At 49.9% G+C, this 14,712-nt stretch overlaps 1 protein-coding gene across 6 annotated transcripts in view; it reads left to right on the top strand.

The window, feature by feature from the left end:
* Nucleotides 1-14,712, top strand: part of LOC144113440 (LIM domain-binding protein 2-like) — a 302,492-nt gene that overhangs the window by 194,070 nt on the left and 93,710 nt on the right. For all 6 annotated transcript variants that reach the window (XM_077646521.1, XM_077646520.1, XM_077646517.1 and 3 more), the window contains exon 3: nt 4,021-4,475. In XM_077646521.1, the coding sequence (XP_077502647.1) occupies nt 4,021-4,475 (455 nt within the window). The remainder of the gene's footprint in view (nt 1-4,020; nt 4,476-14,712) is intronic.

The raw sequence follows: 14,712 nt of genomic DNA, 5'->3' as shown, positions 1-14,712 counted from the left end.
CATGAATTTCGATCACCTGCGGTTCGTTAACGTGCCCTTACGTCGCACAGAACTCGGGTGCCTTTGCATTTCTCTTCCATTGAAACACGGTCGCCTCTACCTCGGACTCCGCCGCCTTCGCGACGCACTGCGCCGTGCAATCGCTCTCCCTAACCGCTTTCGCGGCTTCACGTGCTGCCACCGTCAGCCGCTTTTCATCTAGCTACGGTGTAATAAACTTAAGGGTGCATTTAATTCCGCGTCTATAACTCGCACCCTTCCACTTTCCCAAATGGCTGCAAAGTATGATTGTCACACCCGTAGAGTAAGGGTGTGATCGTTACAGCTGCACACCTTTTTCCGACTGCTTTACAGTTTCATAGGTTTAAATTGCTTCTAAAGACGCGGCTCTTTTTTTTTTTTGCGTACACTTCCCTACGAAAAGCTGCCGGCGGCCTGACTAACTTTGCATTAGTTACGGCATTCCCAGGTATAGTTATGATACCCAGATGCATCTTTCACGACGTGTTTGAACCTGTTCGCTGTGGAGTCACATTTGTGATGTCTGCATGATGTTCACGGCGTGATCTTTCTGAACATATGCAAAAAGAGAAAAGCTTGCTAAAGGAGGCCGAGCTTCAGCAAACCTGCTTGCAAAGTATAGCGCGATGCTAGCGTGTGCCGCGTATTTTTTATTTTTATTTTTTTTTGCCAAAGGGACATAAACAGGTGCAAGCGTCCCTGCAATGAGTCGTAGAAAGCGCTACTGAGGTGACACAGTTCAATTCAGAAGCCACCACTGCTGCGCGCAATACTTACTTGCCCATGACGCGCATACTTTCTCCACGTTTATACATGGCATTTTCAAAAAAGAACACTAGCACAGGCAAGCGCAGAAACAACGTGCAAGACTAATGATGACGGATGGCAACGAAGATTTTCACATGCCCTTTCCTTTCGCGTCAGTGTGCTAGTAGCGGAGGTCAAGAATGACGACGACGACGTTGATAATCTGCGCCCTTCCCCTTTGTGTCGTCACGGTTGGCTACGAGCGTACTGAAAGTGGCGCCATGTTACAAGCGCGCCAGTTTGGTCGCCAGCGTGTGGAGCCGGCTGTCCTAGAAATAGCAATTACGACACGTTACGAATGTGGCGCGGTAGTAACCGAGTGGTCTGAGGTGTCAGCCTACTGACCGGTTTCGATCTGCACAGACGTTGGTTCGAGTCCGGCTCGGAATGATGGGACGGTTTATGTCTGCTGCATGCAATTCGGACCGAATTTTCCGCTTTGGATACCATTCAGTTCGTAAGCGACGCACACTGCCTACTCTCGCTTTAATTAGTTGACGCGTTCTATAGCTCTAGACTCCACAGAGCAGTACTGCGTTACCGAGGCAGTGTTCACGAGCTGTCCGCATGCAGAGACTGACCGTCGGCTCTGCTGGCCAATCACGGTGGCAACACCCATTGCCTCAGCCGATCACAGCTTGTTCTTACGGACGGCGAGTAATCGTATGGTTACATTTCATGACATAACCATGCACTACCGTTTAGGTAGACTTCTATATCCCCCCGCACATATTTCTCTCACCAAACCCCAAGAGGTTGCGTGGAGGCAGCTCCAAACACCTTCCCCAACCCCGCGATATATGCCCGCATATACCCTGGGGTTACTCTCCCTCCTGTCGACTATGTGGCTGACATGCCACTCTATCCCACATACTCTGGGCTTGCCCTCAGTACTCCCCTCAGCGAGGTTTGCAGCTCTCGAATTCAGACCAGTGGGAGGCCGCATTGCTCAGTTCCGCCTCGGGCACACAGATCCGGGTTGTGACAAGAGCCCTAGAAGTCGCCGGACGCCACGGGCTCATGGCCACTTGATGGGGCTATAACCCCACACCAACTGCTACCTTGGTCGACGAAAATAAAGTTTATCCTCCTCCTCCTTACGCGCGAACTGAGCCTTGGAAACTGCGGCCTCGACCAGACGCCAAGGGTACAGATTCATTCATCCTGGAGGCAACGCGAAATCGTGATCGTGCCGATTAGGCTCGCACTCCTGTTGTGGTCGCATTTGCGTTGTCTCATTTCATTCAACTTCTGTAAAAATTACCTAATAGCTCCAGAGCACCGCTTTATCAGTTGGGTTAGGTGATCAGGAGGATGCCTTGAAGTACATTTGTAGGCACTCATTATGATCTAACACGTTCTTAATAAGCTTTAAAATTACCCTTTTTAAGTCAGATCTGCATTGAACAAAATGAAAAGTGTTTCAGCAAAGTCCGCCCGCAGTTTTTTTTTTTTTTAATAGGCTTTTTGAGGTGTGAAGTGGGCTTTTGTGATGTAATAATACCAGTGCTCGCGGACAGCAGCAAACACGGGAGTTATGTTGAATACTAAGATTCTTGACTGCATTCTAATAGTTCACGTTTAACTAAAACAGTGAGGCGCTTGGTCCTAATTGGAAACTTGCAGCTGACCGTCGCGAATAGCCGCGTCAGCTTTTATACAATATCGAAACCGCGCTTACGCTCGGCGCATCAAATTGTGGGCACTGCGCGCGCCATCCCAAAACCGCGCGGCTGTGGAGCGTGTACAAGAACGACCCCACAGTACAAAAAATTTGCACCCTTAGAGGTGTAACATTGACGACTACACCCTTTGCATGCCCTTATTTTTTGAGCATTACCTCTACTGGTCGCGTTTCGATCCTCCGGGTTAGGCTGATTCCACGGATAGAATCCAAGATGGCGGCCACCATAGCAACGACATTGTATTTTTATGAGCTCTACTCCTCACGTTTCGGGTCTCGACGTTATAACGCAAATCATATCCTATTAGTTGCCGTCGAAAACAAGGTGGTTTACATGATATATGATAAAATATTAACAAGCGGCAGCGTGATGCCCGAGCACCACAGCTCGACACTAAACTTTGTCGATCAGGTATACATATACGAAGGGGGTGAACAGTCACAGAAACCAAGGTGCATAGGGGAATGTAATTTTTTTTTTACTGTGTTGTGCTGATCAGTTGGATAATAATACTTAGATTAATCTATCGCTTAGAGAAAATTACTTATAAAGCAGCAGAATAAAAGCAGCAGGCGGCATTGTTGTTTCTTCTGCTGCTTATAAGTAATTTTATCTAAGCGATAGATTAATCTAAGTATTATTATCCAGCTGATCAGCACAACACAGTAAAAAAAAAATTACATTCCCCTATGCACCTTGGTTTCGGTGACTGTTCGCTCCCTTCAAAAGTTTGTCAAACGAGTCCCTCATTTCCTTTACCTTATATATATATATATATATATATATATATATATATATATATATATATATATAATCTGTCCGGCAGGCGTCAAAGTCGAGCCACTTAGTCCAGACGTTCGTGTAGAATTTGTGGGTCAACCGTTTGCCGCGGAATGTTCGGGATGGTATCATATACGATTCAGCTTTTCGTGAAATGTAAACTTACTAGTTAAGTTAGAGCCTAGCTCGCGGCAGGGACTCGAACCGGTGACCTATGTTAGGTGTGTTAACGCTCGATATTCAATCGCTGCCTCAGCGTCAGTCTTTTTTCCTTGTTTTTTTTTAAGGATGCTCTGAACACCCTTCAGAGGTGGACGAGTGCCAATGGTACGTGTTGCAGCTCCTTCGGGTGCAAGGGTGTACGGGTGCTGTTTGACCTTTTAAACAACTTCGCAGTAGTTCAATCAAGCTTACCTATGAAATGATGGGTGCTTTTCGAAGTTTCCATTAAATGACAGTTGCAGCTTTGATGCGTGCAGCTATGACTGCGATTTTCGCCCCCATAATGTGGTAATTGACTGAATTGTTTTAGCCGAAGTGCTAAGCACAGTGATGCGAATGCTGCGCCATCAGAGCTGCCGGGTGGCATTGCCGTTCTCCCAGTTGTGCACAGCACCGCTCCCCGTGCAAGCACGAACACGGTTCCCTGTGCCAGTGTCGCTCAAGCGCAGCTCACATGCCTTTTCTGCGCATATATGCTCACGTACGTCTTTCGCCTGTTCTGCAGGAACTGGCCACCGGCACAGTGAGCCCGCGGCACTGCGTGCGCAACAGCCCGACGGGTTCCGGCGGCGGGCCGGGCCTGGTGGCGCAGGCGCCGGCGCACGGCCCCGCGCACGGGCCGGGACACGGGCCGCCCGGGCCGGGCCCCGCGGCGCACGGACCCCCGCACGGGCCGGCGCACAGCCCCGCGCATGGGCCCCCGCCGCCTCACGGACCCCCGGCGCCGCCGCCGCACGGGCCCCCTCCGCCGCACGGGCCGGGCATGGAGCCCGACGGCAGCTGGAAGGGGCCCGCGCCGCCTCACCACCACCCGGCGCTCATGGGCCACGGGCCGGCCATGCACCACGGGCCTCCGCCGCCCCCGCATCACGGGCCTCCTCCACCGCCCCACCCGGGGCCCCCGCACCCCATGGCGGGGCCACCGCACACTATGCCCGACGGACGACCCCTCGAACACGGGTGAGGGAGCTTCCGTTGCACGCACTCCCTCCAGCGAACGGGATAGGCCTCGGCTGATGTTTTGTTGCGCGTTTTTTCTTTAACCAGTCCCTTTCATTGGGGCTAAATTCGCGTAACTTTCGCGCCACAAAGAGCAACGAGCAACTATTAGTCCCAAGTATCGGGGCCAAGTTCTAAAGAGATTAAGCTACTGGTAACGGACAAAAGAGCTCTTCCGGTCATTCTCATTACGCACATCCGCTCGAGATGCTCTGCGATTTTCTCGGCTGGAACCGAAGGCGAAATTCCACGCGCTCGATGCCCAGGCTTCGGCCGGGCTTTCCCCCGAAGGCTGAAAAGAACGCGCTATATTTTTGGCAGCTGACGGCGAGAATTAAATGCGATCGAGGAACTTCGTGCGGGGCTTCCGATAAATGACGTCAGAGATGGCCGTAGAACCTCGTAGTTTGTAAGCCAATTTCACTCCGTTACTCCGTGAGAAAAAAAAAATGGTTTGTTAAGGTTAGCACTAAAATTACCTTTAACGAATTTGTATAAGAAATTGAGAAATGCGGTTGCTTTTGGCTCTACGTATTAAACTTGCCCTGTTTAATATGTAACTTTAACAGCAGCAGACTCGGGGGTGGAGAGATTCAATGCGCGTCCAAGAAGGACAAGAAGTTTACTGTGCAGGTTAGTGGCTCGGACGCCAAGGAAAAACAACACGGACACGCATAAAGGCCAGAACCGAACTGGCCGTGCCGTCACGTGTCACAACCCGTGCCGTGTTAATTCTTCTCTTCTTTTACTTGCGGCCGCGCTGTTGGTGTATAGCCAAGGGAGGTTGCTGCAACAGTTTGCATTGTTCAAAACTTGCTATTCAAGGTATACAAGCGGGTTTGCTGAAGGTTGGTCGCCTTAAAAGAACATACTTTTTCTGGTATATTAAAAAGAAAAAAAAACTGGCCATAAACATCATGTTGACATCAGAGCTGCAAACAGGTGCGGCCGTATCTGGTTATCCTGATTGTGGTTGGATGTGCCCTAACTCTAGTGGATACTGAGACAAGGCGGCGGCATCTTTTTCTAGAGGCTGTTCAGGTTCCCTGTCAGAGTGCATGCACCACCAAAATGAGTAATGCCTTTCGAAGCAGTCGGCACTTGTGCAACTGTAAAACAGCCAACACTAGTGCAGCTGCAAAGCAATCAGCCAGAGAAAGTGTCGAACATCCAGGCACTTCGGCAGCTTGAAAATATGTGTGAATCTCGCACAACGAAAAGTATTTGGTGGATGCAGTTCGTCGCACAAGAGAGGTTCGACGGCGATTCCTTTTTTTATGTCTCTCTCGCTGTAATGAAACGACACATCTAGGAGAATATCACTTTCCTAGCGGCTATTGACGGCAAATTTGGTGATCTACGTTTTACGTATCACAGCTATGAGATAACGCGGTACTGCTGGGATCAAGATTAGTGACGGCCACGTGGTTTTAACACTCATCGTACTGACGATGCGTGAACGTTTTCGCATTACACGTCCGTCGCAATGCGAACGGCGCGGCCGGGACACGAGCCCGCCACCTCGTGCGCAGCAGGTCACCAGGATGAGTAAAAAATCTTATTCAACCAAAAGTACGTTGGTAGTTGGTCGCCATCCTCTTCGGGCGGTGTCCTTAGTCTGCAGGACTCCGTCGGATCTCGCTATCCTGCGCGCCCGCTTGGTCAGCCGCTGTTGGTCTTGAGGACACCGGAGCCCCAGAGCTCACGCGGCGGGTCCGCTGCTGTAACGTTGTCAGCGTTGTAAAAGAAACATTTCTATACTTGCATGTGGTTAGCTGCTACAGCTAGTTGCGTTACGCTTTAAGATATTTTATGAGCATATATGTTTATTGTTCTGGTCCGCCGACTTCTGGTTGATATTCCAGCGTCGAGGGACAGGCATCCCGCTCGCGGCTCTCATAGCAAATGGGGAGAGACTGCTGCATGCAGCGCCTTCTTGACGTCCGCCGCCATTCTGCTAAAGCTCTTGACACGGCCTGTTAGAAAAGCCGTGATTCCTGTGAGCGCCTATGCGAATCCTAGCATGCTCCAAAAATGCTATCCTTCGTTTGTTTTTTGGTTCGCCGTAAGTGCACGTTCGCTAGATAATCATTCGCGTCCAGAACAAGCACCTTTTTGAATTCGTGACAAATGGTGCTGGCAGCCAGACAGTGATTCTGCTCTCGCGTGCGTTTACGTAATTCATCCAACGAACCGCAGCGTGTTCCACCGGAGGGGCCCACATTCTCTCGTTGGCGACTAGCTGGACGGGGTCGTGGTAGATACACGCACAGCACGGTGCGCTGACATGCGCTTTGGCCGCGGTGGCTCAGTGGTTAGGGCGCTCGACTACTGATCCGGAGTTCCCGGGTTCGAACCCGACCGCGGCGGCTGCGTTTTTATGGAGGAAAAACGCTAAGGCGCCCATAAGCTGTGCGATGTCAGCGCACGTTAAAGATCCCCAGGTGGTCGAAATTATTCCGGAGCCCTCCACTACGGCACCTCTCTCTTCCTTTCTTCCTTCACTCCCTCCTTTATCCCTTCCCTTACGGCGCGGTTCAGGTGTCCAACGATATATGAGACAGATACTGCGCCATTTCCTTTCCACAAAAACCAGTTATTATTATTATTATTATACCGGAGGGTCCCAGTAAAGCGTATACCGCCAGCCACCTTTGATTTCTGAGACCGGCATACCGCTGTCTTGCCACGTGCGTATGCCTGCACAACGTGGACCCAGTAAGCGCCTGCGAGGAGTGTATGTACACGGCTCCCTCGAAGCGCACACTATAGGCCCATGCCGAGACGATTCCGCGCCATGGCGCATGCGCAGTCTTTCGGGGGCGTATAGGTTGCTGCAGCCCGGCGTATTTCGGCTCGGTAAGCTTGCGAAGGCTCGCCAGTGCTGTCTGGCCTCTGCTGCTCCCACTGGTCCTTCGCAAGTGAGCCGCAGCGAAAACAAAAGCAAGCAAAACAAAGAGATCACCGCGAGCAATGGAAAAAGAGTGTTTTGCATAGGGCGTTTGCAAATTAAGCGCTGTACACTATAATGTTGAGTGCAAGGCAGTATTGTTTTTGTTTCTTTTTCTGGCCCATGCTAACGTATGTATAGTCGCGGGCAGAATAATATGGACCACGCGTCGTGTCCAACTCTTTTGCCCCGTTGAGTAATGGAAATAGAAATGTTTGCTGCGTTTGTGTGCAAGGGCAAAAGTAAATATTACTTGCATATGCATCAAACATCATTACTTTTCGCTAGGCAATGCGTCAGAATACTTTGACCGCCGAAGCGTGGTACATATTTTTCTCTCCGCGACTGTACACTTAGTATATTGTAATGGCGAGGCTACCGCACGAATGTATGCTGTTTCTTCCAGCTTTGCAACAAGTAACTACAAAAATACTGCAGGCTAGCATCTAGCTTGTTCGCGAATAAGCATTGCCCAGAAATTACATGTCATGTTGTTCATTTTCGCAGCGAAATCTATTTGTGGTACGTTACAGGGTTTTTTCCCGTTGCGCAGCCACAGGCGTGTCGGTCCGCACTAGTTTGCACGACGCACGTGTGTAGTACGTCCTGGTTCGCTTGCATGCGTTGGCATTGGATGACATTGGATGACATTGGTTGGCATTGGATGATCGCCAGCCTAAAAAAAAAAATCTTTGAGAGAAGGAAAGGGGCATCGGAACTGTCTCGCTCCTCGGTGGACACCTCAGCCGCGCCGTGAGAGAAAGGAGGAATGAGCGAGTGGAAGAAAGTGTCGCCGTAGGAAGGGCTGCAGATTAAGTTCGAGAACTTCGACCACTTCCGAATTTAAGGCAGCACCAGACACCCTACAATACCTTTCAAATAGATGGGAGACATCGGTTGAGACTGCTATCTTTACGCAAATACAGCGTAATGTCGTCCAGCTAAACAGTTATACATTTACTGCCGCGCTGCCAGGGAGTGGAACCCCGTGGACGCCAGGGCGTCTAACGATGGCACGGAGGTAAAGCTCTTTGCTTAGTGGACACAACATAGGTGAGGAAACAGCCTTACCTAACCCCACTATACTGACGCGTGGGAGGGGGAGCTCTCCCTGTTGTTAATAGACGTGAATGCTGTCTGATTGAAGCCTGCCAGAAAACAGGCGACGCTGGCTTGCCCGGGCCGTCGATAGCCCGGTTTGGTGCCACAGGTAAACTGGCGTTCACGTTTGGCCAAGGGTGGCAGCATTTCACCGTTCCAAGGCGAGAAATCACTTCAAACGGCGGAGTTGCAGAAATGCACGTCAGGCGGAATAGGCGCTGTAAAACTCCATAAAGAAAATTATAGAATTCGATCAGTGTGTTTAAAGTTTTCATGTCGGCGGGTAGGCCAACTGGAAACAAATCTTATGCAATGTATTATGCCTGCCGATACTATCGCTCTTCTATCAAAAGGCGGCCAGGGAAACCGGCAAGATTTCGCGGACGATAAATGGCAGCGTGAAACACGACAAGGATAGTGAAAAACAACCACAAGGCAACCGCCGGAGATTCCCCTCGCTAGGTTAGGGCTATCGCTTTCTATTCCATTCCTTCTCTCCTTTGGTGCCAATAAAAGGGCATCCATCAAGCCAGTATGCGAGTTTCTCCGTAGTTGCAACCAGGATATTCCTTTCTTAACTAGCAAAGAAAAAAAAGCTAGCTATGTAAGCTTACCGACTTAGCGTATTAATCAGAGATAGCTGATCGGCACTAGCGGCCGACAGGTCTGGAGTGGCAGGCCCATTTTGACGTTTCACAGACGACTGCCCGGTTGGGCGCTGGGCCTTCTTCCGTTTGCGGTCTTCGCTTCGATCGCGTTCCCAGCATACTTCACGGATTCCAGGGCCCGCGGTCCCTGAAGCAAATAGTCCAGTTGCCAGTGTTGTCTTATTCGCACTACAAACCCTCCGTTGGTTTTGAGGAAAGGAAAGGCGCATAGCTGTCTCACTGGACCAGTGGACACCTCATTTAATCGCGCTTTGAGGTACGGGTGTCCACCTAATGCGTTAAGGCTGCTTCACATGGTGCGACGCGCTCGAGAAAATACGGCCCGGTCGCACTGTCGTTGCGACGCCAATCGCAGCCACTAATTTCGCATGCTAGCGATATAAATCGGTGCGGCGCGAGCGGCTTTTCGTAGGCAAGAAATACTTTGACGAATATAAATGTCAAACACCTTATTACGCGTTTATTTCATAACCGTGACTAATTATATTAAGATGTCCGGCATTTTGACGTCCGATAAAACACTAGGGTTTTTAGCGTACGCTATCGCGTGATTTGATCACGGAGAACCGAATCTCTCCTTTTTACTTTTGTAGCGAAAGCTACATTGGCCACGAACTTTCGATTTCGCTGTGGCACTCCTGAGGAGCGGGCACAGAGCAGTCGCCTGGCAACGGCTGCAGCTGGCGGACGCCGCGCGCTCGCCGCGCCATCTGGCATGACGTCACACCGCGCGTCTTGCCGCGGAGCCGCCCTTTCCTTTTCTCGCCTTTGCGCGCTTAGCCGCTAACCAACTAATTCGGTGGCGCTATCTATGGGGGCCACTGAAACCCCCGCGCACTCACTAAATGGAAAAAAACCTGTTGAGGCTGGGAATCGAACCAGGGCCTTTAGCGTCTGAGGCGGAGACGCTACCACTCCGCCATAACGGCTTTTTTTTTTCTTTATTGCATGGAAGAACTTCTGTAGAAAGGAGGAAACTTCAATCAGACTAGTTCGCGTCTCAAGTTACCGGGCTGCTTAATATGAGCCCCCCATAGCCCTAACTCACCACTGCATCCCCATCAAAACATCAAAATTCAGGGAGGCACACACAAGCATCTAGGCACGGCAGCCAGCTTGGAGGTTCGTCGCGAGCAGCATATACACTCCTCACCAACGCACACTGTTCCCGAAACACAGATTTGGATGATCTTGGTGGCTCGGCATGTCTGTCCATCATACGGCTTTTCCAAAGACTGAATAGTCCCATCAACACAAACACGTCATAAGGCACAACAGAGTTTTTGTCAACAGGCAGAAATCTAATAGTGTATGGTGTAATTTCAATGTCCTTCTTAAGAGTTCGTTGTAGTATGTCCCAAAAGAACATGGCATCACGGCACAGGATGAAGCAATGATCAATTGTCTCAGGCACGTTACACAGACGACAATTCACATTCCAGGGTACAAACATCCCCTTGTCATTAAGAAATGTCTTGACAGGCAGCGTCGCTGTGTGTAGTTTGAAAAAGAACGTTTTAGCGGCTGCCTGAATGCACATCCGCCTAACACGCTTTAGAACACTGATGTCCAAAGACCCCAAATAAGGCTGCCGATACAATGGTGTAGGGAACAAAGACTCAGTGAGAGCCTGGGTCATCTGCTTTCTCGAGAGGCTATACAGGTAATCTAAAGAGAAGCGCACAGTGAGAAAATTGAAAGTGTCAGCAACCTCGTTAAGAAATCCCCATAAAGTCCCCTCACGAGCCTGCACAGTCGGTGCGAATAAGTAAGGCAAATGAAAACTAAGCCGCCTAATGAGCACAGCTACCAGAAACGGGTCGTTTGCCGATTTGAAAAAGAAAAAACGGGAAACGAGTTGATGCACGAACAGGTGAACAAGGCCCACTCCACCACCCTCTAAGGGAAGGAACAAGTTGTCACGCCTCATCGGCTCCCATTGAGAGCGCCAAACGAATGCTGCAAATATTCTATGTATTGCTTGCACCTTCCTCCTCGCACAATGCAGGACTTGAAGGACATACGCGAGCTTTGCAAACAAAAAAATGTTACAGACCTGTGCCCTCGCAAACACTGAGAGTTCCCTACCCATCCAAGCCTGTGTTTGCCGCCGTAGAGTTACAGTTTGTGAATCCCAGTAGGCTGTACTGTTGCGAACTTGGTGCAGCGGAACGCCTAGGTACTCAAGAGGGCTACAGTTCCAGCATATACCACCGAAGTGGCTTGGCCTAGTTCCCCAATGACCCAACCAAAAGCCTTTGGATTTCTCTAAATTAAGAGCCGCGCCTGATACATCGCAGAACTGTTTAGTCAAGTTTAGAGCCTCGAGTACACTCTTTTTGTCAGAACAAAAGAGGGCGACATCATCAGCGTAAGCTAAAACTTTAACTTCACATTGAGCCAGAGAGAAACCGCGGATAGCTGCGCTGTTAATTATACTGAGACAGAGGGGTTCCAGATATAGGGCAAACAACAATGGAGACAGTGGACATCCTTGACGAACAGATTCTTCTAGTGGTACTGGTTTCGTTAGCTCCTGATTAACAATAACCCTTGTATAGGAGTTCTTATAGCACAGCCTTATGCCTTTGAGCAAGACGTCACCAATATTTGCATACTCCAAGACCGCGAACAAGAAATCGTGCCGAACTTTATCAAACGCCTTAGCCAAGTCAATTTGAATCAAAGCTACTTGGCCTATCTCATCTGATACTGTCTCTAATACTGAACGTGCAATATGGATATGTGTTTGAATACTGCGGCCTCTAATACCACAGACCTGATGCGGACCTATCAAGTCCATAATGACGAGCTGCAGACGACTGCTAAGAACCTTGGCAAAAATTTTGTAATCAACATTGCAAAGGGAAATTGGACGATATCCCTCAACAGTTTTCAACCGATTAGTATCTTTGCTTTTGGGAATTAATATTGTGTGCCCAGAATAAAAAGTGGGAGGCAGGACACCCACATCATAAGATGCTTTGAAAACTTCCATCAAAACAGGCACTAGGCAAGGCGAAAATGTTTTATAGAATTCGCTAGTAATACCATCTGGCCCAGGAGATTTCTGGCTCTGCAGGGCAGAAATGGCTGATTGAATTTCATCCAAAGTGATAGGTCCCTTCACTATAGCACACTTCTCATCATCAAGTCGAGGGAAGTTTCCGAGCAAGGAACTGTAATCGAAACCCTGACTTGGATCTTCGCAACTGCTGAACAGCTTCCGATAATAGTCGAAGAAAGCAGCAAGAATACCAGGCGCATCACTGTATGTGCAATCACCATACTGAATTTCCAATATTTCCTTCGCAAGAGCATTCTCTCTTTCATCACTCAGGGCCCGACGAGAAGGTTGCTCATCAAGAAACCTTCGGGACCTAGATCGTATCAAGGCCCCCTTATATCTGTCTGTCGCAAATTGTTGAAGCTGTGCTTTTACGTTATTAATCTCTTCGAGATAGGTACCCGGGCTGACCCTCTCTAGCTCATGTAGCTCCGTTAGGGTGCGCCCAAGCTCACGAAGGTGGTGTCTCTTCAGGAAAGCGATTCTTGCTGAGGCCTCAATTGCCAAGTTTTTGATCTCCTATTTAAACAAGTCCCACTTTTGAAAAATGGAAAGATCACGGCGGCGTGACCATACGTCCTTCAAACAAGTAGGTACAGCACGCTGAAAGATTTCGTCTGAGAGCAGACAGTTATTCATCTTCCACAACTCCCATCGAGGGTGAAGTACATGCCGAGTGTACTTTCCTATCTGAAGAGACACCATACAGTGGTCACTGAAGAAAATGGGCCGCACCCAGTAGCCAAACACACTTGCTAATGCGTCAACAGAAACGTAAATTCTGTCAAGGCGAGCATTAGAGGAAAACTGAAAATGAGTGAAATGTATACTGTCGCCTTTTTCCTGCCCCACAACCACAAGACTATATTCAGAAACCAAATCGGTAAGTAATGCAGCACTATGGTCGTATCTCTTACATACCACTGAACGGTCCTCATCCCTACAAACGCAATTAAAATCTCCCAACAATATAATTTTGCGGTCCGTGCACAAATGTTCAACTAATGACAGAAAAAAAGCCTTCTATCGCGCTGCTTTGTGGGGGCATAAACACAAATAATCCGCCACTGTACACCTGAAATTGTGAGATCACAGCATATAAGTCGCCCCTCGTCATCTATGCAATAAGACATGGCTGTCATCTCTAGCGTGTTCGCCAGGAATAGCATACAACCTCCGGATAAGCCTCTCGCGTGGCTAACAATAATGCTGTATTCCGACAAAAAAGGCTCAAGAGCAGCTGCTGTCTCTTCATCAGATGACAACTTTGTTTCCTGGATAGCGGCTACACACACACTCCATTTCTTTAAGAGATGCCGTACCTGCTGTTGCCTCCTACGATTACGCATACCCCTAACGTTAAGGGTAGCGACTTGATATGCTGCGACGCTCGCCATTTTGGTGCCAGTCTTAACAAACTTCATCCCCTGGAATGTGGTGGCCCGCCGCCAAATTGGCGGCCTCTCGGGCAGACATCGCCCTCCTCTTTAACACCACCCTTCCCGTGGCCTCTACACATTGTGCCTTGTGGTCAGTGCCATCGATGCACACCTCGTCAGCATCTGCAGGGCGTTTCAAAGGTGCGGTGCTGTCCATGTCTTCCTCTGAGACAGCCAAGGCCTCGGCCCACGAACCCGAGGGGAGCACATCACTCGCTGCCACACTGACAGCCGACAGAGAACCTAACACACCAGAGATCGACGCCACACACGTCTCACCGTTACCCTCCAACGACGAAGCAGAATCAGCATCAGAGGAGGATCGGCGAGCATTCACTGGCTGTATCGCCTCGACTAACTCCACAGGAGGCATATCCGGACGTTGACCTGTGGCAACGAGGTGTTCCTGTGCAGCAAGCACAGCAGTCTCTGTAAAACTCACGGGGGGGCCCGGGTCCGGCGGTTTTCGTCCTGGAGGCGTGGATGCTAGATGGCCAGTCGCTTCATATCCCGTGTTGTTTTGAGGTGTTGAAGTCTTCTGTTCCCCATCTATTCGATGCTCATGACTGAGTTCTCCGGTCGCGTCCACAACCTCAGACACATCCATAATGTGTTCTGATGCCACGTCATCTTCCCGTGACCACTGGCCTTGACGCAGCCTGTCAGCGTAACTCAAGACACAGTTCTCCGCAGTATGGCCAAAGCGTCGGCACTGAGTGCATCGAGGCGTGCGACACTGGCGCCGGACATGTCCAACCCGGCTACATCGGAGGCACAGTGGAGGTCTCCCTGGGATAAGGACTAATGCCTGCACTCCATAAACATTAAGTGTGTGTGGAATGGTGCTAGCTGACACTCCATCCTTGAGTGTGAGGGAGAGTTCACGGTTCGCCGTTTCCATATGCTCCATCCCTGGGCACCGCCACTTTTCACGCTCCACAGACTGGACCGTGCCATAAGGCTCTAATGCGTC

The sequence above is a fragment of the Amblyomma americanum genome, chromosome 1, assembly GCF_052857255.1.
Source record: "Amblyomma americanum isolate KBUSLIRL-KWMA chromosome 1, ASM5285725v1, whole genome shotgun sequence".
Lineage (NCBI taxonomy): Eukaryota > Metazoa > Arthropoda > Arachnida > Ixodida > Ixodidae > Amblyomma > Amblyomma americanum.
This window is presented reverse-complemented; position numbering and strand designations above follow the sequence as displayed.